The sequence below is a fragment of the Lytechinus variegatus genome, chromosome 1 (assembly GCF_018143015.1).
Source record: "Lytechinus variegatus isolate NC3 chromosome 1, Lvar_3.0, whole genome shotgun sequence".
NCBI lineage: Eukaryota > Metazoa > Echinodermata > Echinoidea > Temnopleuroida > Toxopneustidae > Lytechinus > Lytechinus variegatus.
The window spans coordinates 78,734,546-78,758,457 of NC_054740.1; the positions used below are offsets into that span (position 1 = coordinate 78,734,546).

The 23,912-nt window shown below is 34.7% G+C and overlaps 1 protein-coding gene across 1 annotated transcript; it reads left to right on the plus strand.

Moving 5' to 3' along the window:
- The first annotated feature begins 1,685 nt into the window (after positions 1–1,685).
- LOC121424209 lies at positions 1,686–23,757 on the plus strand. Its single transcript, XM_041619820.1, has 8 exons — positions 1,686–2,227; positions 8,971–9,210; positions 14,460–14,546; positions 16,328–16,618; positions 17,500–17,688; positions 19,345–19,431; positions 21,067–21,163; positions 21,535–23,757. Exons 1-8 carry the CDS (start codon positions 2,134–2,136, stop codon positions 22,049–22,051), a joined length of 1,602 nt encoding a protein of 533 aa, XP_041475754.1. The 5' UTR covers positions 1,686–2,133; the 3' UTR covers positions 22,052–23,757.
- Positions 23,758–23,912: the final 155 nt, after the last annotated feature.

Below are 23,912 nucleotides of genomic sequence, written 5' to 3' on the forward strand. Positions count from 1 at the left end.
ATGTCGAATGACCTCTTGCTTTAAAATTTTAAATTGAAAAATATGACAAGATCAGAGTTCCCCAAGGAAGTGTTTTGAAATTATAAAAAAAGGAAAATCGTATAAAAAAGAGCTTGAAACAGCTAGTAAATAATATTCTTTCACTCAAACTTAAAATGCTTAATATGTGTTTACTGTCCAAGACACGTTAATGCTCACTCTATAGGAATGACCTGCATATGACACACAAGGGACATGGATTGAAATAACCCCGAGAGATGAGGTCATTATGACGCATCCTCACCAGGATGGGTCTCCGTTGTTAGGAAGGGGGCTTTGGGCAGGAAACGGGTACAGGAGACATGGTCTTACAGATCACCAACTACTAGACATCAACGACCCAACGAGAAAACAGTTTGTATTCCTTTCAACACTGTTAGCAACCTATAGGTATATCAGTCTTTTAAAGAATTTGTTTCCTCGCAATGCAAATATAATGAGCAAAAACAATTGAAATAAAACAATTGTTATGTTAAGAGTATGTATCACTACCAGAGCTACGATATTAGGGGACTTTGAGTTTTTTAAGGCCCATGTTGTGTTGGTAGCCAACAAAATATGCAACGACATTCTGACATCACCAAGTCAAAATATTGAACAACCCATGCAAAGGGCATTTGGTAAATGTAGAATATGGGTATAATAAAAGTTTGACGACTATTATGTAATATTATGTTGAAACAACAAAATAAATGTGATATTTACTGGTCTGGGTCTAAGTAAAGTGGAAGAGTAATTCCATTTAATTAAGATGGTGTGTGAATTCATTATCGTCACCATCGTCACCACCAACAAGTTCAATCATTATCATTATCATTATCACCATCATCATTATCATCATCATCGTCATCATCATCGTCATCATCATGATCATCATCATGATCATCATCATCATGTATGATATTATGGCTTGTAATTTTTTTTTTACTTTGTTATGCTATGCTATGTTTACCATATTTTGTACAAAATAAAATCATTGCATAATCATAATCTCCATCGCTATGATCGTCATCATTGCGTCATTGCTGTCACCATTATCTTCTTCGTCATCACCACTGTTCAATATCATTGATGATCGTTAGAAGAAGAGTGATGGCAAAGTACTGGTCTAGGACAGAATCTATCATCACTAAATCTTCCTTACAACCAGTTATTCCTTTTATCAGTTTAATCATTACCATGTCTGAGAGGATTTAAGAGCTATACAACTCAGCACAATCCGCGTATCTGTTTAATACATGTATTTGAAACTGAATCCGCTATCAAAATTATTGTCTGGTCATGAATCTTATACAACGGGAAACGAGTACGTCTAAGTTCACTGATTACATTTGCAGCACATCCATGAAGATCTTTTTGATCAAATTGATACAATTTGAAATGGTTAGCAAATTAAGCAGGTTAAAGATGCTCTTAAATTGGATAGTAATAAGAAACATGTTTATACTTCATTAATAAAATTTGAAAGGACCAATGAACGGTGTTTGTCCCCGACAACTATTTGCAAAAGCATTGTTTCCATAACAACTAATAATGCAACTTATAAGCAACAATTTGTATAGTTAATATCTTATCAGGAAGGTAACAGTCTGCAGCTGAAAGACAACAGTGGCGACAATTAGGCGAGATGAATTATAGGAAAGCATTTCGAAAAAATAATAACTTGAAGGGAATGCAACTTTTCCAAAACAAAAAGCCTTAAACATATTAAACAAAGTAATCAGACGGCACAAAAAAGGAACATAGGTCAGCGTTGAGTCTTGTCAAGGGGGCTTAGGAGTGTCGTGCCAGGATGTTTTAGTATCATTCTTTCGTCGGAGCCGAGTGACTAACAAACTTTAGAAAGCAGAACTTCTTTGCCGACAACGGCAACCCCTTGCCTTTAATTCGTTATGCTATTATCGTGCAGGGGGAGGAAGAAAGCTCGGATCCCTTACCACGGCCGATGGAAGCAACGTAGCAGCGTTAACTAATCACTTGGATTATATCACTTACAGAATATACTGTATTCGCTGCACTGATAATAGTGCAGGATTTTTCAGTCTGGCGTGAGTTATAGAGGGGACGGAGGGGTGCCCAAACTTTTGCTCAACAATGGAATTACGAATTGCCTCTGAGCGTTGGAAAATTTGGTGGAATTTATTCTCAGTCGTTATTGTTGTACTTCAAATTGAATGTTCTTTCGGAGGTAAGAATCGACAATATTTATGTATTTTCATGCTTGTTCGTAGGGACATTAAAAACATTTACATACTTTCCCTGAACGATAAAGTAAACCTGCAACAGTTAGTATGAACGTTGTGCATATGAACGAAAGAAAACGATTTCTGTTTGCTCACCGTTCCCTAATTGCTAAACTTCTTTAGTACATGAGATTTGATATTACATTGATATTCTTAATACACAGTTCGGGTGAAAATATAATACAATAGCTCTATGGTGAAGGATAAATAGTGGGTGACAAATATTCTTACTTTCGAAGACTATCCGTAAGATGAAACTATGTTATATAATTACAACCTTTATTTTGTAACTCTGTCCGGGACATGTCATAAAATTATCATACGTGACATGTTAATAATACACGTGACAAAGCATCATCAGCTTTGCGCGGACTGAGAGGGGAAAAGAGGAAGAAGTCTGTTGAATTAAGGGGGGGGGGGTGTGGGGGCACTTCCTAGTTCCTAACCTGCAATGCAACATATATATATATATATATGAACATTATACACATAAATGCAACAACAACAATAGCAACACAATCTGTGTTTAATGATTGTTACTTTAGGTCCAGCTAAGCAACCATACCTGCTAATACTTACTACTTACAACTACTTCTATATTACTACTACTACTACTACTACTACTACTACTACTACTACTACTACTACTACTACTACTACTACTACTACTACTACTACTACTACTACTACTACTACTACTAGTACTACTACTACTACTACTACTACTTCTACTACTACTACTACTACTACTACTACTACTACTACTACTACTACTACTACTTCTACTACTAATGATAATATGCAACATTTATGTAGCGCTTGATACAAATGTTTCTAAGCGCTGCATACTATTACAATGGCTTTAGCAAGGCTACCCTGATCGGGCGCATCGAGCATTCAATGAATTCCTTCCTACCGGGTACCCATTTACTCTAACTGGGTCGAGAGTGGCAAATGTAGATAAACGCCTTGCCAAAGGACGCTAGTGCTGTGGTGGGATTTGAACCCCGGACCTTGTAGTTCAAAGTCCGAAGACTTATCCACTGAGCCACAATACCTCTACATTACTACTACTGCTACTACTATACTACTACTACTACTACTACTACTACTACTACTACTACTACTACTACTACTACTACTACTACTACTACTACTACTACTACTTCTACTACTTCTTCTTCTTCTTCTTTCTACAACTACTATATTATGTCGATGATCGTTATAACAATATTGATAATAAGGATAACGCTTCTGACACTAATGTAATACGGCATACTACTGCATGACTAATCAATTCAAAATATACTCGAGAACAATGGTGTGGGGGCGAATGCTTTGCAGAAATTTAGACATGCAGAGTGCAATTGCTTCGGACCATTCTTCTATACACGCTTTAACTATGGAGTCCCACAAGAAAGTCTGCTAGACCCTACCCTAATCATAATTCATGTAACTGTAATCAATAAATGATATTTACGTGATGTGAAATGCTAATTGCATTTGATAACTTAAAAATACAAGACATGGTTTGAATCTTTGAAACTACTTGAAATCGTTTTCTGCCGTACTTGCAAACAGTAAACATGAAAGGAATGCCGTCCATGGTGATCATTCTTTCTGTCACAGTTCATCATTCCTGCCTAGAAAACTTATTTTCAGTCTATTTTCAATCATGCTCACATTATTAAATTGACTTAATTTACTTGAATTTTACTTAGCTGGATAGCAATGAAAAATTAAACTCTATACACGGACATGCGTCTACTCAATACATAGTGGACTTGGCCTCGAATCCTTTTCAATGAATGCAATGCCTGAACAGTAAACAATCGAATAATGGATTTGGCATTTCAAGATGTATTATAAGCAACTGTTCGGAAGAAATTTCCTTTAGATTTCCACATTGCCAAGTCCTTGACCAGGAGAGACACAAATCCTTGCTGGAAAGAATATAGTTTCACACAGTGTTCACAGTGTGTTCACAGAATGTTCACACTGTGTTCACAAAGTGTTCACAGTGTGTTCAAAGTATGTGCACAGTGTATTCCCAGTGTATTAACATAGTTTCCAAAGTGTGTTCACATTGTGTTCACAGAGTGTTTACATTGTGTTCACATAGTATTCAAAGTGTGGACCATGAGAAAAAGTGTTCACACATAGCACATAGTGTGACGATAGTTTCACACTGTGAATATATTTTCACACTGTAAATTCATCGACAGTGTGAATGTTACAGTGTGTTCACATGGTGTATTACGTGAAGCTGCGATTCATCAGTGTGAGGGTATTGTTTCATATTGTGGACATCTCGACGTATATGCCAGTGTGAATGTTCACAGTGTATTCCGGTGTTTGCGTATGTGAAAATGTGATTCATTCTTCTTTGGAACACTGTTCTTTCCAGTAGCGAAGATATTTCATAGGGGCGGGGGGGGGTGTAGTCAAATATGATTTTCACTTTTCTTTTGAATAAAAAGTAGTGGTACGGTACTGGGTACGAATGAGTCAGATCCTTTCTTTTGACTCCTCTTTTTCCTTTTTCTTCTTTTCTCCTCGATTCTTTAGTCCGCTTGTGAAACCATGTTTAGTTTCCCCTCCGCCACCCCCGATTCATGTCCTTGACCTTTTCGATATGACACATACAACACAAAATATCAACGACGGTACATTGTTAATTAGCGAATGAACGTCATTAATTTAGCATGTTTAATGATTAATATGTCATTGTCACATCATGCGGCAGATCTTTAGGTAAGATAATTGACTTAAGAATTAAACTGCTTATAAACCAGATTCGAGATTTATCCTTACGACAAAGAGCCTCATTGTTTGTACAGAAAACGAATTTCGTTTATCATGTTTATTTCAATAGTTTCAATGATGGAAAGGTTACTGACTCATTTACGTCAAGATGAAGATCGTAATCAATACTTGTTTTTTTTTTTTTTTGCAAAACGAAATCCTCAAATTCCAAATATCTCAGCCTTTTACCGTCATTCTACTCCGACCCCCCTCTCTCTTTGGGGGTATGTTGGGAAATATGGAAAAAATATCTCATCCAGCGGGATGAATAAGCAATGTATAATTTAATGACATTTATTCTTATCGTTATTTATTCTTATCCTTACTCTTTATTATTTTTTTGTCAAATCAAAAATAGGGACCGAGGGGGGGGGGGGGGGGGCGCAATCACTCCTATCGCATCGCCTCTCTATCCAGCGACTACTACTTTAAATTCCAAGCTGAATTAATTATTTTCTGCTAGTCTGAACAATTTTGATGTTGTGAACAAATATTCTTTTGGCTTTTTCCTCAACAAAAATTTACATATGAATATAAGGTCATTTTTCTAATCTTTCACGTGACCTTTTAATTGACCCATAAATCGGATATGGTGGTGGGAAAGGGGCGGGCGCGGTAGGGGACTCGAAGGAAAAAAAATCATGGCCTTAATGGTATATATCAATTTCACTCTAAATTAGACTCGGCGCCCTCTCTCGCTAGTGTAATAGTTTTTCATAATTAAATTTGAAGCTCATGAATGCTGATTTGCATGGTTTGTGTATATGCAAAGATTTTGATTTGATTTGATTTATTGTTTTCTTCTGCTTTCATAACATTGTTTACAATACAATTTTCATTACGTAACAAACATAATATATCGGTAATTGATTTAGGTCTGTATCGTAAAGAAAAAAAATACTAAATAAAAAAAGTCATTCTAAACAAATATGATCTACTACCAACAAAAAATTATAACATTTACAGTTAGCAGGAGAAGGGTTGTCATTATAAACAGATTGCTAGAAAAAACATGACACTCACCGGGAATGAAACTCATTAAATCAATAAATACATTTATAAAGCAGAATGGAAAGGTTATTTCATTCATAATTTTATAATGATGAATATGGAGATGATTAGAATGAGTATGATGGTGATAATGGTGAAAATGGAGGCCATGATGGAGATGATGATGATGAGGGGGCAAAGAGGATTTCGTAAGATCTTTGCCCCCTAAAGAGGGGGGGGGGGGGGTGACTGTCACCCATAGGCTTCTAGACAAAATCAAACATTCGAATGTGTGTTTGTGTGTTAGGGTGTGTGTGTGTGTGGGGGGGGGTGGTAAAGTACCTCAGGATCGCCGCCTGTGATTCTAATGATTGTTTACGCTTTGCTTGTCCAGAAGTGATTCATAAAAAAACAACAACTTAAAAAACAACTTAGTACCGAATTTTTATGAAGACATTTGTAAATCATACCCTAAAGAATATCACTGAGAATCATTTTTACGGTATTTCTGATCTCATAATGAATTTAAATTTTGAAAATGAAAATACAGGCTTTAACTTATAGGCAAGTAATTCAAGAGGTGGAACAAAAAACCAAAACACAAAGCGATGATTCACTGTCACGTGGGAGGGCAGCGCGTTCGGTAAGAATTAAAGTCAGGATATGAAAAATGATGAGAGGTACCTTGGAGAAACACAGGGTGGTAATGACAGGAAACGGAAAATGTATGGGAGGGGATGTGTGTGTGTGTGTACGGGGGGGGGGGGGAAGGGTAAATGGGAATTCGATTGTCGGACATCTACATGGCTTTTTATGTGATGATGATGATGATGATGACGATGATGATAAGAACAAAAATAACGATAATAATAATGTTAATGATAACAAAAGCAATAATGATAATTAATTGATGATACTCATCATAATACCATTATTATTATCAAACACCAACGTTCTAAAAATTGCTGTTTATTTTCTTTTCATTGTTCAAGCCTCAGGCTTATCGCATACTTGGTATCTATATTAAAAAAAAATTTGACGTCTAGTGAATTTACTATTCCCAAATCCATTTTTAGGAATAATAAGGTGTATTTTAAGGGATTGATTTTAGTTTCTAGTTGTTTTGATCTTGGATTATTTTTGTTAAATTTTTGTAGATTTTGATGCTGTGTGCATTATCATACTCATACATGAGATTTGTTGTTATAATGATGATAATAATAATGATGATGATGATAATAGTGATGATGATGATGATGATGATAATGATGATGATAATAATAATAGTAATAATAATGATAATATTGATTATAATAATAATAATAATGATAATAATAACAATAATACCAATAATAATGGTTGGTGTTTCAAATAAAAAAAACATGTTCTTAATTTGAGCGATACCGGATCAGGACCCTGTTGCATAAAAGTTACCATGATGGTATCGAATCCTTTAATTTGATTGGTTAATGATCAGCGTTACCATGGTAGTTACCATTGGATGACAAAGTTACTAGTAAGTTTTATGCAACGGGGCCCCAGACCATCAAGCGTTTTAAATGTTTATATCATAGCTCAAAGATTAACGTTTTAAAGTCCGAAAGCGCTCTTCAGTAAAAATTTCAATTAATCGTGGTCTTATTAGATGCAAACCTGCATGTCTTGCCCAATACAGTTTGAAAACTGTTTTGTTTTTATTTTTGTTATAAGAAGCTATGAATAATTCAAACATGTGACATTGTGAAGGCATATTACCTCGAGTGAAGGTCATGCACTCCTGGGACATATTGATAAATTCATGAACACCCAATTCTCCCCTTCTCCTGATTTTCAGGAGTTTCCCCGGTAACCTTTACGGGAATGTTGTCAGCACTGACACGTTACCATAGTAACAATCAGCCACCTGTTCTTTTCAGCCAATCAAAGCCAAGGAAAGTTGTTAGATCTGACATCTTTCCTTTGACGGCAATGATGATGAAACGCCTGACTACGAGTTTTTTAGGATTAAATAAAGAACTTATAAATATCAAGGAGTTCATGAACAGAACCAAATATATAATGTAATTTGTTTTATCAAAATAGATCTACACCTGTATGTGCTTTTCTTAGCGTCCTGACTATGCTCGCTCACAAAATTAAGTTATGTTGTCGACCTGAACCATAAGATACGTGATTAAAAACCTCGATTTTATTTGGCTGCTTGGTTTTTTTTACCATGTAGTTACGATAATGGTAAAGTTACCATAATTGTAAGTCTTTAAGTGTTGCGCATTCTATATCTGATGTGTGGAGCCAGCAAGCATAGATGAACAGTTTGATCAATTTAGACTCTATTGATAAAATATATATCTAAATTCCTTGTTTTTTCAGTATCTTAAATCATACTGAAAAACTCCTGAATACTCCAGAAAATATGGAGAAGTGAAATAGTGAACATTTGTATTTGCGAAACATAATAGGATCTGGTATGAGAACATATAAAAACATGTTTATTGTCGATTTGTATTTACTTTAGAGTGGAACTCCTGTTTGGGTTTTCTGTATTTTTCATAACTTGAATAATGATGTAACCATCAAAAACACAATTTCCACCCCTTGCAAGTTATAAACAGATAGAATAACCTTAGCTCATTTGAATAATTGTATACTTTCCATAATTTTTAGTGTTCATCTTATGCTAATTCATTTTGAAAGTAGAAGCCGTGTGAATACTTTTGATCCGCTTTCTTCTTGTTTTCACGTTCATGAATTTACTGTCAAAATGACACTTAAATTTGTATTCATGTTATTACCCATATCGCCTGTTTTAATTGTTATAATTCAAATTACTCCGTACTTGTTTGTTCCCACTGAAACAGCATTGAAAATATCAAATATGAAATTGTTTCCACAGAACTGCGGCTTGGTGGTGGTCGCACGCCACGAGAGGGCAGGCTTGAAGTTGCCTACGAGAATAACATCCAACCGGGCAAATGGGCCTCTGTATGCGGGGACGGCTGGACCAACGAGGATGCCATCGTTGCCTGTAACGAGGCAGGGTTCCCTGGCCCAGCAGTGGCTGTCAGGCATGCCCGGGAAAGATATGGAGAGAGTTACCTCAATATCATGCTGACAAATGTCGACTGTAAACCAGGTTTGTTTATCCAGCCACTTCAATCATTTTCTACTAATCATAATGCTCATCCTTTGAAAAATAAATTGCCCCTTTAAAGAGCTGAACCCTAGAAAGTCGACCCCAAACGTATATCCATTGAAAACATGTCTGTAAAACCCATATTATACAAATTTCGCTACCGCACGCAAAGCCTCGTTTTTTCTTTTAAATATGATTTTATTGAAAAATAATCATTTGTCAAAATAGTTTCATTTGTACATTATTGTACTCTTCTTGGTGGCCCTGCACTATTCTAGTAACAACATTTTAGGTAGCATCAACAGTCATTGCAGTTATCATTAAACTTAGCTATAAAACAAAACAAAATAAAATGTTGTTTTTGCTCTCTAATGCTTCATTTTTTTATATTTTCATTTAGATTATGAACAATGATACCATCATGTATGCTATAGGGAACCTGTTTCACAAGCTTTGCTTCCACATGACAGCTATTTCGTTATTCTTGGTCACTAACAATTATTTAACTGCTTTCACGAATGTATCTTATCAATATATTTCAATGAAATTTAATTTGTATTTCTTCCATAATGATGTTGAGATGTGCAAACTGTATACACTTTGCTGTTATTGTAGAAATAAATGAAATGAATGAATAAATGAGTAACCACTTAACATTTTCCCCTTTTTCCCCAAATGTATCCAGGACACATAATACTACGCTAGTTAACAACAACAAGCCTCGCAAAAACAACAATATACTATCTGGCAAACTACTTTACGACCAATATCACATTTCGTAAAATACTGTTATCGCAGTAGCGAAATATTGTATCACTCTAGCGACTGAACGGCGTCGAACTTTGTATAGAACATAAGAAAATGTTAAATCCATTCATTACGTTAATATTGTCATTTGTGAGAAATTGAACCTGAATATTCAATTACCAGCGGTCATCGAATTGACAAAATTAATATCAAATTTAACAGGCGTGACAAACATCTGTCATATCATATACTGTAAGCAGACACCCATGATCAGTCAATGACTATACTTTCGTTTGATTTGTATAATTAACAAGACACAAGTAGACTTAAAAAAAATCCGATTTAAAGTGCTCTAACTCTTCTGAAAATTTTTAAAGCGATGTAAAACCACAAATCCAGATATAAATTCACCAAATATCGTCGTGATACTGTACATTGTTGGCAGTATAGAGTGTCGCCCACCTCCCCGAAATTGTCAATCTTGTTATTTTCAAAATTTAAACAGATTCCAAAAGAAGGGTTACAGCAACTCCTTCGGTTTTAATCAAAAGGCTCATAAAAATATTGTTTGATAGATGGAGAAGAATTGCACATATTTTAATGGTGAAAACATTACTGAACTCGGATGCAAAATAAAAAAATAATTAATAAGTTCACTAAATTTTACAAAGGAGTTTAAAAAATTGAGAAAAAACAAACAAACAAACAAGCTTAATGGTGTTAATGTTATCAAATTCAGATGAACGCAAATAAAATAATTGCATTTCAAAGTCTTACATTTTTTTCACACAATATGGGAACTGACGACATCACACAATCCCTATTCCTTTTGTACGTTGTTATGATGATAAAAATGAAATATATTAAGGCTTTTCTCGTATGAACATGAAGTAAAGTCATTATTCAAAGTCATTATGATTCAATCAACAACTTCTTTATCATGAAATCCACACCAATCGGGATATAATAATGATATATTAACGGAGGAGAAACAATGAGTAACCAGTGTCGTGTGTCTTGTGAAGTTAAACAACCCTATTTTTTCTTCTAAAGTATCAACTTGATTGTTCCACAATGTTTCAGTTCCGATTCTGATAAAATTTACAGTGCATGCTTTTTTAGGTTTCTCTTTAAGTCAAAGAAAATATATACGAGCCATTTAATAGGAGTAACTTAAATTCACGCAGGAATTAAATGATCATAACATTAAATTAAATTATTTGAATGTGAAATTGAGCGGGAAAACCTATACTGCAAATTAATGGCAAATGTCCTGATATCTTTTATGTTCCATTTACTGCATGATTGCGATTTAGAAATGTTTACTTATATCAAGTAAACTGTAAAATCAAATATTGTCAAACTCTACGTACTGGATAGTAATTCTTGATAAGTTACTTTATACAAACGTATACTGATCAACATCAAAGTCAGAGAATACCTATAGGCCATCATGCACCGACTGATCAAATTATACTTCAAACGTTTTCTCTTAAAACAGAGCAACATTTTATACGATTTAAAATATATATTTGTCACAAGTTAAAAGTAAATGATTATTAATCAGTCAATAAAACAAGTTGGTTAGACATTAACTAAGATGTAAGTAAAAAATCACATTGATTCTTAAAAAAACACTTTTTGTCCATCTTTTATAGATAATGAATTGTTATATCATACATACTTAAAAATGTATTTTTAAGAAAATTGTGAAAAGTACTTTTTAAAAGAAAAAACTACGGTAGTAGCACACATACATGACAAACAACAGGACGAATATAATGACCAGGATAATAGTAAAATTTAATTCAAAAAAATTTAATTTAATTCCATGTCACCTCTTATAGTACCTCTTTATAAGTCAATTATGCTATGACTCGTATTGGCATTGATGTAAAAATATATTCTACAACGAGCGACTACCCTTCCTGATCTGGGTACTTATATCTAGACACAAGTAGGCTGTGAAATTTCCGATCTGAAAACTTAAGAAGGAAATTATCAATTTTTTTTCTTTGAATGCAGTATCGCTTTCATTTCTTGCTCGCATGATAACTGGCTTGAAGTTGAGATACTGTGCACTGTTATTATGAGAGCCAGTACACTTCTGTTGGAATATGTATAAAGAGAGAGAGAGAGAGAGGAGGGGGCATATCAATTCGAGTGCAAATCTAATTTCCCTCTTATTTCAGCAGAGACTTGGGCCCCTATGTTTAAAAAATTGTTACAAATTGAAATAGGAGCATTCTTCACATTATATTACAACTTGGCAGACATGGCAGAGGTTTGCATAGAAACAACCTCCTGGCGTACAGATAGGGGCTTGGGCCGTAGACTCCCAAAATATTTGCGACAAAGAAGACAGGGAGGAAAGAAAAAGGAAAGGAGAAGGGTGAAATGTAATATTAATTTTTGAATAAATATATCAAAATCTATTGCAAAATTATATTTTAAAATTAAAGGAATATTGTCACACACTCTGACCACCTATTGAATATAAATCTCACAAAGTTTTGTTAATAGTTTATTAAGATTGACTCCAAATATACATATTCTAATAAAAGCGTATATAAAATATATACGTTATAATGTTATACTAAATGCACAATAAATAATAAGAAATATTTCAACTTTGGATGGACAAGATAAATCTATATATTAAGGTATCATGACATTAAGCGCGCGACTGGAGCGTGTCGTCACAAATTTAAATCTAAAAAAAACACATAGCTCTGAGATTAATTTTATTTTGCTAAAACAAGGTCTCTTTTAAAATGTTCCTGTAATTCCTCTAATTACATCGAAGTCGAGTTTTCATCAAGCTGGACTTGCCCTTTCATTGTTTTACATTGTCTCTGTACACTGGAGTGTACTGACAATATCAAGTTTGAAATATTTTACAGTACACTCATAGTTGAGCAATAAATAGCATAGCGGTAGAGGGTAATAACAGACGTCTTCCTGGAGTATGAAGGGAACGGATATTAATAGATACGCACGTGGATACCAGAAACGATGCAACAGTGTCATACACAGTGCTATAGATACAGGGTGTCTAAAAAGAGACGAGGAAAACAAAATGATATGCCCTAGATAGACAGAACATTGCCAAAGATACATTACATGAGTCTCCATTGCTGCAGGGGTTTAAAATGAAGAAGAAGCCATACATGCCATATTGAACGGGTTTATTGCGCAGATCGTATCCTTCATTAATACACTATTAGCAGATGGTGTGTAAATTCATGTATATCATACTCGTTCATACACAAGTATAGGGTGTCTAAAAACTAAAAATTGAAATCAGAGAATAATACTGTACATGTAGAGTGTGGATAGAAACGAAAGTCACATATATGATCCTAATATCAGAAGATATATATAATCAAATTGTATCAATGGGTACATCAGTTGACAAAATGCACAACCGTACTATTAATGGAGTAGAGGTATGGTAGAATGTACACCTTACACTCTAAAAAAATCGAATGTTAAATCAACATTTTCCAAATGTTACATCCAACCTTGTATAAAGCTGAATCCAACATTTTAAGTATTGGGTAGAACCATTTAAAGTGGTAAATGCAACATTTAGAATATGTTGTCACTCCTCCAACCTTTCAAATGTTTAGTTAACATTTCTTTGTTTTTAGAGTGTACATTTAAGAGCAAATAATGGATGCTTGGGTGTATACTGAAATCAAAAGAGTTAATAATGAGGTTTTGAAAGCAGACATCCTCTTGAAATGGAAAGTAAATCGGATATTAATAGTTTTAAAAATATTTCTGCCTGAAGAGAAACATGAATACAAGGTATCCAGAAGAAAGATACAACGAAATAATAGGGTAGGCCAGAAACATTCTTATCCTGTTCATGTATGATATGTATTTGCATAACTTGATATCTGAAAAGCTATGTATCAAACTATGTAAAAATGAATGGCCTGAGATTAAGACTTCCTCCTGATAAGAAAAAGAGGAAATATCAATAAATAACAAATAGACCCAATATCTGTGTTCTCCGTCAATTGGATGTCAACATGCACATGTGGAAGGTAATGTAGGCTATATACTTCTACTACTACTACTACTACTACTACTACTACAAATGATGATGATAATAATAATAATGATGATAATGATAATAATAACAATAATAATTATAATAATAATGATAATAATGATAATAATATGCAGCATTTGTGTAACGCTTGATACGATTTTTAAGCGCTGCATACTATTACCCGCTGATCAGACGCTCGGGCATTCAAGAAATTCCTTCCTACCGGGTTCCCATTTACTTTACCTGGGTGGAAAATGGCAAATATAGATAAACGCCTTGCCAAAGGACGCGAGCGCTACGGGAGGATTTTAACCCCGGACCTTGCGGTTCATATAGTCTGGAGACTTATCCAATGAGCCACAACACCTATGCTTGTTAATAGATGTCCATGTTAACTTTTCGTGATATTTCTTTATCTTTTTCTCTTCACCTTATACAGAAGTTCCAAATCTGATGCATTGTCGGAATACAACGGCAGACGTCAGACCCTGCAGGACAGGTCGAGAAGCTGGAGCTATTTGTCAACGTAAGATTATTATTATTTATCTGGGCCCCATCTTACAAAGAGATACAACGTCATCATCTAAAAAAAAGCATCATTGTTCATCATATTTTCTCGATATGATATCCATTCATAAATTCATAATTTTCTTGAAAATTCTGTGTTGTTTTTTGTTTAAAAAAGATATTGTGCTAATTTCCTGAGGAAACTAATAATGATGGATTTAGTGAGGTTGATCTTATCAATCGTAGGTCTTCGGAAGACCATGAAGACGGAGCCCAGGAAAAAATGTAAATAAGATCAGATAACTTTAGTGCAGGAATTACGCTATGTATCTTTTTTTTCTCAATAGATTAATAAGTGAGGCAAATGGTATTTGTCAAGAAACCATAAATATTACCTTGCAGAAAATTGGGGACATTTTAGTATTAATGATCTTTGTACGTGTTGAATGGATTGTCTGCGCTAAATCTTGTCAAATCTGGCACAACGTTTGATGATAATGATATCGTGTACACGTTAATTTATTAATCGTCCTCTTAGATAATCATTCTTGGAGGATGCCGTTAAGATTTTAATGGAGACCATAGGTTTGTATTAATTGGTAATAGCAACCCATTTTTAATAACCACTTTTCCAAGGCACATTGTAGTTGAATGATTATCATGTGATTAATCTTATACACATTATCTCAGTCTATATCACTTGTTATATCTATAAGACATTAAAATAGTTACCACTTAATTGTGAACAGCTGCTGACGTAACTATGTAATAGCTATAATAAAATTGATTGATGATCGTTGATAAAAAGAACCGTTTCCATGATCTTGCTGTCATTTTCTATTAAAATACTTGACCTTCATCACAAATTCAATTTAAAGGATTTATTTTCAATTTCTTTTTAAATACATTAATAATTCCCAAAACAGAAATTTTATAAATTGTTCAGTTGGTATAAGATCCAGGATTACATATTCGGCTGAGCTAGAAAGTGGATCGATTTCCACAGAATTTTATGAAAAACAAAAAGAAACAAATAATTCAAAAACATAACTGATTTCTCTGAAAGGGGAGTGTCACCTACAATGGGAAGCACAATATTATTTGAGTTGACTATGAATTAGCCAAAAGTGTACAATTCTGTTTTTCTATCCCTGGTTTACCGAATTTATATTCTCATGCTTGACTGGTTAAGAAATCAGTAGATCTTTGAAATTTATTGTGCCCCAAGAAGGTAGTTTACCGACACAAACTGATCGGTATCTGTTTCGTGCGGCTGTCCATAGTCAAATAAGTGATTTAAAAGATTTGCATTCTCTCTGGAACTTTCTCCTAGAAATTTCATAGGGTGTTGAGTGTAATTCACTAAGACTCCTTGAAGGCAATTGAGATTCAAGTATATAGCTACATATTTAGAGCTCAGCAAATTATAACTTGCAACCACACAAGCCTACTTCGGGCGTTTACGGATTGTGAAAAGTGAAATGGTGGGTGTTTCATAAAGCTGTTCGTAAGATAAGAATCACTTTACGCACGACTGGTTATCCTTTCTTGTGCTATGTGATATCCCTATGTAATTGAGATATGACCTGAGAACATGTTCTAGTCGTGCGCAAAGTCGTTCGTAACTTTACGAACAGCTTTATGAAACACCCACCTGATATGACATGTATGAGGCAAGATGAACAACATCTGAAAATAAATTTCGAATACTCTCATTAAAACTGAGGCTAGACCCCCGATAAAATGTCTGTTCTCAATGATAGGCCATTGCTGTCTTTTCTCTGCTTCGTTCCTTTACAGCACCGAGTTTCCAAGGGTGTTTCAAGACGGTGGAGAGTACCATCCAAAGCGATGCCGTCATGATCAACAGGAACATGACAGTTGATTCATGTATGGCATACTGTATGAACAGGACTATGCGATTTAGTGGTGTCTCGGTGGACCACTGTAGCTGCTGGAACTTCATGCCAAACACCACGACAGAACTGTTTTCTGTTGAACCTCATCACTGCCTCCAGCACTGTCCAGCGAACCCTCTGCAGGTCTGTGGTGGGGTCAGTGGCATCATGAAGACCTTTGTCATCTACGACAGTATGTGGAAATTTTTTTCATATAGTTCTCTCAAAACATCTTCAAAATGCACGGTATTGAATTAATAAGAAATATTGTAAAGTGTAAAGTAGTCCCTTATTCACAGCAATTATATCTCAATGGTGTTCTTGGTCCTGGCTATTCTTCATTACTAATTGCAGGTCTTACCCGGCCATAGACCAATGTCTTTCAGACGTATTTGGGGCAAATTACTATTTTTATTCATAATCAACGTATGCCTTACCATGCACGTGGCCATTTATAAAATATTACAAACGTATCTCTAACCAGTTATTAATGGGCTGTTTGTCTTTGATATGTAGCAGGGCAACAGGTCAGATCAACCACGTCAAAAACACAAATATACTTAACCCAATATGTTCCTAATATTACTACACTCTTTTTGAGTATTTAAGGGTCACTTCATCTTCATTAAAATGGTTCTAAATACTTCTAAAGAGTTAACGAAGCTCAAATATTTATCGTAAGGCCAATAACAATTCTACGTGATCCTACGTCATGATCTTTTTTTTAATCCATGACGACAGTGGTAAACATGGTAAAGTTTTGGTGTATCACATGAAACTTTTTAATCAGCGTCAGACAAAGAGATCAATGTATTTGAAATAATAAAGAACAAATGACGTTAATCATAATTAACTCGTATCATATAAAAAAAAAAGTATTTTTATTGCATGCAAGGACATTTCGTCTTTGACATGTAGAGCAAAGTTTGAATCCTCATTTTATGCCGAAGTTATAAAAACGATACCTAACCAGGACATGACGAGAACGTTATTTTAAACATCATTATCATCTGCCGGTTTAGAATGGGATTTGCTGGTGTGAACAAAGTTTTCTTTCGTACTCTCTTCTGACAGCATACGTTGGATTTTGCAACGATCCTGGGGACATCATGAATGGATATCGTGACAGCGACTGGTTTCAGTTTGGTGCCACGGTGAACTTCCAGTGTGAAGAGGGCTACGAGATACAGGGTAGTGAGAACCTTACATGCATCGAATCAGGTCCTGGGTACGACTGGAACGATGCCTCACCGATTTGTACCAGTAAGTCCATCATCCCCGCACATAAAGTTAATCATGAAAATAAAGAAGACACAATAATTAACAACATTGTCCAGTTTCAAGAGGTGTCGGGATTCATAAGAGGGCGCTATAGCTCAAGCAGTAGAGAACTATTTCTATTGAAGATGAGCAGGTGCTTATTTAGAATGGGAAGTTAGTCGAGTCATGTGGCCCTACTAGTAGGTCCATAGTCGAATCGAGGACCCAGTTTTCTATCCAAGTCGATGGGCTAGTGAGTGACCTCTAAAAAGGATCTATGTGTACAGGCAAGCCACAATCCGATGTCTGTAAAGAGTAAACAAGTGGAGCGCCTCACCTGCATCACGCGATTCAATACAGCAGCAGTGCTGACTTTGAAAACTACTATAAAATAATTATTCACCATCCATATAATGATACAATACTACGTTCATTGACAATAAGTGACATTTGACCTTGATCATGCAACCTAAGACTTGTCAGTGATACTTGATTACCCCTTTATCCACATTTTATAAACTAAATCTATAAACTTTCAAAGTTATGATGGTAATTCAACAGATACCCCCAACATGGCCAAAGTTATTGACCTTTGACCTTGGTCATGTGACCTGAAACTTGCACAGTATATTCAGTGATACTTGATTAGTCTCATGTCAAAGTTGTATGAACTAGACCAATAAACTTCCAAGTTACGATGGTAATTAAACAAATACCCCCAACTTGTCCAAAGTTCATTAACCTTAAATGACCTTTGACCTTGATCATGTGACCTGAAACTCGCACAGGATGTGTAGTGATACTTGATTACTCTTATGTCTAAGTTTCATGAATCAGATCCATAAACGTTTAAAGTTCAACAAATACCCCCATTTGGCAAAAGTTCATTGACCCTAAATGACCTTTGACCTCAGTCATTTGACTCGAAACTCAGGCAGGATGTTTAGCAATACTTGATTAACCTTATGTCTAAGTTTCAGGAACTATGTCCATATACTTTCTAAGTTATGCTGTCATTTCAAAAACTTAACCTTCGGTTAAGATTTGGTGTTGACGCCGCCGCCGCCGTCGGAAAAGCGGCGCCTATAGTCTCACTCTGCTTCGCAGGTGAGAACAAAAACAACAATGTTTCCGCGTGCAGGGCGCTAAAGTACAGCAGAATACTTAGATAGGGCATTGTTATCATGGCTATGATCAATCATTATTAAGTATGCGTTTTTATAATTATCAATAAATCAGGATAATTAACCCATACCTTGTTGTCTTGTGTAGTCTCGATAGTACATGCAAAATACAGTGAGTACCATCTTCGTGTATTGATGAATTACCCTCTTATCTAAGTTGATAAAAACTAATGATGTATAAGTACTATCTAAAACTGGCATTCGAAGTCTAATTCTTTTTGAGTTGGAACTTTGGATATTTTGTATCGCAAAGTGACTATGTTAATATTGATAAGGCGAATCAATGAAATAAAATCAAAATACATAATAATTTCGTTTAAGAGTGACCACATCAGAGCCATCTATGTACTCAAAATCTACCACTGCTATTTGGTACGAATCATTGAATGACATAGATGAACTATAATTATGTGAGCTGCCTGTTCTAAAATTAAAGTTTTTCAAAAGTATAACTCTCTTTTCTTTTCACTGATAGGAATTATTATCACAACGCAGCCACCTACTTATGAAACAGAAGGCGGCGGCATTCTCACTGATCTCAATGGAGAACAGAAATTGGAAGGTAAGTTCATTTTTTACACCTATCATTTGATCATCGTTAATTCATTGTCTATGATACTTTGTGACTTTTCTGTTAGCAGAAATACCTATATTCAATATTTGAATACTTGACATAGATTTTAAGATATGGTTACTCCGTTAAAAGTTATCAAAGAATTGTTTTTCTTGTTCTTGTTAAAGTCTCTATATCAGCCATTCTCAATTACTTTTTTTGAAGCGCCACATTTCTTGTTGAGAATCTGTAATGCTCCACTATCCATTACCCAAACCAGCAATTTATCAGCGGAGGGGATATAGAGGCCCCTGGTGGGGGTCGAAGGGGCAGAGCCCCCATAAATTTTGGAATATGAGGCCTTTTTAATTGCCCAGAGGGGCTCTAATTAATATCAACAGAAGAAATACAAATGCCAACAAACTACACAATATTAATAAAAAAAAATGACCAGTGACTCTTTCACAACATACCAATGATACCACTAGTTCAGACTGTTCTGCACCAGATCTATTGGCTGAAGCAAGTGGCGTAATGAGTAAAAAAAAATGAGGGGGCTAGATATGGCAGCTGAAGCAAAAATAGTGAACTTTTAGATACAAAAATCTATATTTTGACATAATATTAAGACATAATACAATATTCCACTCTTTCCCTTTCCCTTTCTCTTTTTTTTGGCCATGAAACACTTGGGGGCCCCAATTCCAACCCCCATCTGTATGCCAGTGGCTGAATTAGTTACGTTCCCTGATCTTTTTGCAAGGGCTGAAAATTTGGCGTTGCACTGCACTAACGCCCCAAACTACCCCTGTCTCTACAACTCACGCGCAGTATCATTCATTCAGTTCGTGTTAAGCAAGAGTGCATGCATGCAGGCAATGCATCTGAGTATATATGTATTTCACTTTTACAACTTCGGATTTTAATCGGCTCCGGAAACAAAGTTTCTGCTTGTTATGTCCCAAATTCATAATCTTTTATGATCAGGATGTTCTTTGAATATCATATTATTTGATGTTTAACTCTTAACCAAAACGTATACTCTGGAAATGCAAAATTTGAATTAGAAATCCTACCAACGGGGTTTTCAAATCACTTGTGTAGCACATAAACTCAATACAGCATAGAATAAATAAAAAGGAGAACACCATCGATCTTCCAATCATTATAATAGTGGTTATCGAGTGCTAAATTGGACAAAATTTGAGGAATTCAATTAGCAATTAAGTGTCAAGTAAACAGTTTTGGTTTTCTCTTTGTATTAAACATAATCACCAAATCCTTATTTCCAGGTTACTGGTAGATACATTTTTTTTCTCCCAAATTTTTCCTTATTTTTTTTTTATACTGGCTCCCAAGCGAGACTCCGCAAGGCTCGGTGCGCCACAAGTGGCGCACACGCCACCATTTGAGAATCCCTGCTCTATATCCTTTCCCCTCTTCCCCTATCCCCTCCTCTGCTCTCTTCCTCTCTCTATCATATAGCTATATCTATATATACATAGAGTACATTTTATATAGCTTTATCATATTACTCTTCAGGGTATTTTCAGTAGCTGATGTTATTTTTTGACGGGTTGGCAAAACGCTTATTATGAATAATGATACAATGTGCTTCTAAAGACTAAACCCTTATCTTTTCAGTCCTATACGTTGGTGTTGTTGGTGGAGGTGTTGGTCTCTTGCTTCTCATCGTTGTCATCGCTTTTGCCGTTGCCTGCTGCAAGTCGAGAAAGAAAACGTAAGTTTTACCTTTATTCATCAATTTCACTCAAAAAGTCAAGACAATGAAAGAAAAAATATCTTCACATATTTTAGAGTGTAAGCTTTTGATATCATTAAAGCTGAATGAAAAAAAGCACTCTGAATCACTATGAAATCACCACGTTTAGCCTGAAATTTTGTCATCATCTTTGGAAAGGTGTCAACTTAAAAACAAATTCTGTTCTTCTTGAAATCATAATGTTGAAAAAAAAATCATCAAAAACAAGTCTAATTTGACAACTCATACCATGGACTACGAGTGCTATTCATATATGTTTGTTATAAAACTGAATTTTGACAGTATTATTGAAATGGATAAAACTGAATCCTAACTTATGTCTTTTCCAGTGTGAAGACGCTGATCAACGAGGATGACGAAGAGGCACAGGTTGGCCGACTGAAGAAGAAGAAAAGGAAGAAATCAAAGAAAACAAAGAAAGTTAAGAAAAAGAACAGAGAACAAGACATTGATGAAAAGGATAAAGACGAGCTCGAACTCGAAATAGACACAGAAGACGACGTCGACAAGGAAGACCAATTAGAAAAGGACGAGTATGATGAGGAAGAAGCAACCTCAAACGAAAATAAAGCCAATGCAAAACTAGATGTGGGTCCTATCGCGACAGCCGATCTGAGCTATTACCAGACCGAACAGGATCAAAGCGGTAAAAACAAAAATAAACCGCTTCCATCGGCTCGTGGACAGGGACGGCCAACGTCGAGCAGCAAACCGGCTAAATTCAACTTCATCGAAACAGATCAAAGAAAGAACTCAAAGAGAAGTCGAGGTGGTTTGATGAAAAATGTCTTGTTTGTGAAAGGAAACGGGGACAATGCTTCAGATATTTTGCTCAAAGATCCTTAGGATGCTCTGGACAAACAAACATTCGAAGTAAGGACAACACATTTTAAGTTTCATAATAAAATAGGTTGGGCTATTACAATAAAGCAAACTCGTTTTCCTGACGTATTCCATTGAAATAATTAGCCATAAAATAATTGTTGTTTCCAAACACTCTTCAGTTCTACTTCTGCATGGTAGTCCTGAGTACGAAAGTTACAAATAATTTGTTTTCAGACTTTATCAGTCTTAAAGAGAAACTTTCAATAATTGTACCTACTTGGTACGAGCTAAATTCTTTTTGGAAAAAGTTTAATGATTAAAAGATTTCACTGAAACTGTATTATTCGACTTGTAAGATTGCAAGATCTACAGTCAATAAAAGAGATTTTAAAGAAGAAGTAGACCTATGTAAGTATTGATCGTAGCATCACCATCTATTCAAGCATTGTATGCCTGTATCGGTCCTTCTGAAGACAAACGGACTATTGTACATATATTTGTACTAGGCCTGCAGTGTTTTATTACAAAGAGCAATAATCATTGCATGAAATAATTTTTATTATAGAAAATGCTGTGTTTTATGCTGAGAGTTGATGATTGATGAAAGAATTGGAATGTGCAATATTCTAATTTTTCACCTGTATTGTAAATCTATAACATTCCCAAACGATATTATCGAAAGAGGAACTTATCAAGGCATTGAAACAGAATTACTCAAAACATATTGGCAATTAAAGGGGCATATCGATTCTCCAATCATAGTTATCAATATTCATAAAATCACATATGTTTTTAGGACTAACTTCAGTATAATATGGGATGTCTTTAAATTTCCTGAATGAATTTCGTTTATGAAAGTAGATCTGTATTATTTTCAATAATAAAATTGATAAAAAGTATGCTTGGAATAGAATAAACTTGCTCGCTCGTTATTAAACATAATGTACAACTACATCAGCATATTTTCTCTCTCTTTTGACATGTTTGAGCTTTAAAAATCAGGCATGTCATATTCCATTCTTTGGCAAAATAATCAACTCTGAATACAAATTCGCCATGGAGGACATTCGTCATTGATTTGGATAGTGATTGTTTCCACTACCAACGATCAAACACGAACACTTGTTTTCTATTTAAAAATCTTTTTAAAGGTTATTAGATGATACACCTTCATATGATGACAAATATGAGGTACTGAACTTATTATCATTAATTATGTTTCAATAAAATGAACAAGGTAAGATATAATGCATGTAATAATAGGTTTCTTAACATGAAAAATAAATAGTTATTCTTTCAGGGAAAGCAATATTACAGACCACAGAAAGTATGATATATTGAGTATACATACAAAATAAACATACATGTAGAGTTATAATAGGGAATTGTTGCATTAAAAGTGACTGATCAGGTATTATAATTATGTATCTTACAGTGTGTGGATAAAGTATTGTTTCGATTGCAAAATACGATTAGTTTTAAGAACTTTGCCAATTTTTATGTGATGTAAATAATATGTAAAGTGATTGCATAAACATGAATGAAATTATTACGTATTAGTGTAAAAACACCAATTTATAAATAATATTTCTATCTGCAGATCTTTAATTTGATGCGTTTGAAATTTGAAGTTCAATGTAAATGAGATTTTATTTTGAAAATCTTGCTATAAATTGCATCTCATAATGCAGCAAAGAAAAATTAATAAAATTATATATATTTCTGTATGGATGTGTTTGTAAATGCGCACATATTTGTGTTTATGTGGAAAGACCTATAAAGTAGTCGAGATATACGTACATACTGCATATTGATAAAATAGAGACTTCAGAAAGACAAGAAGATGAATAATATCACATCATGATAACTCAATGGATGACCA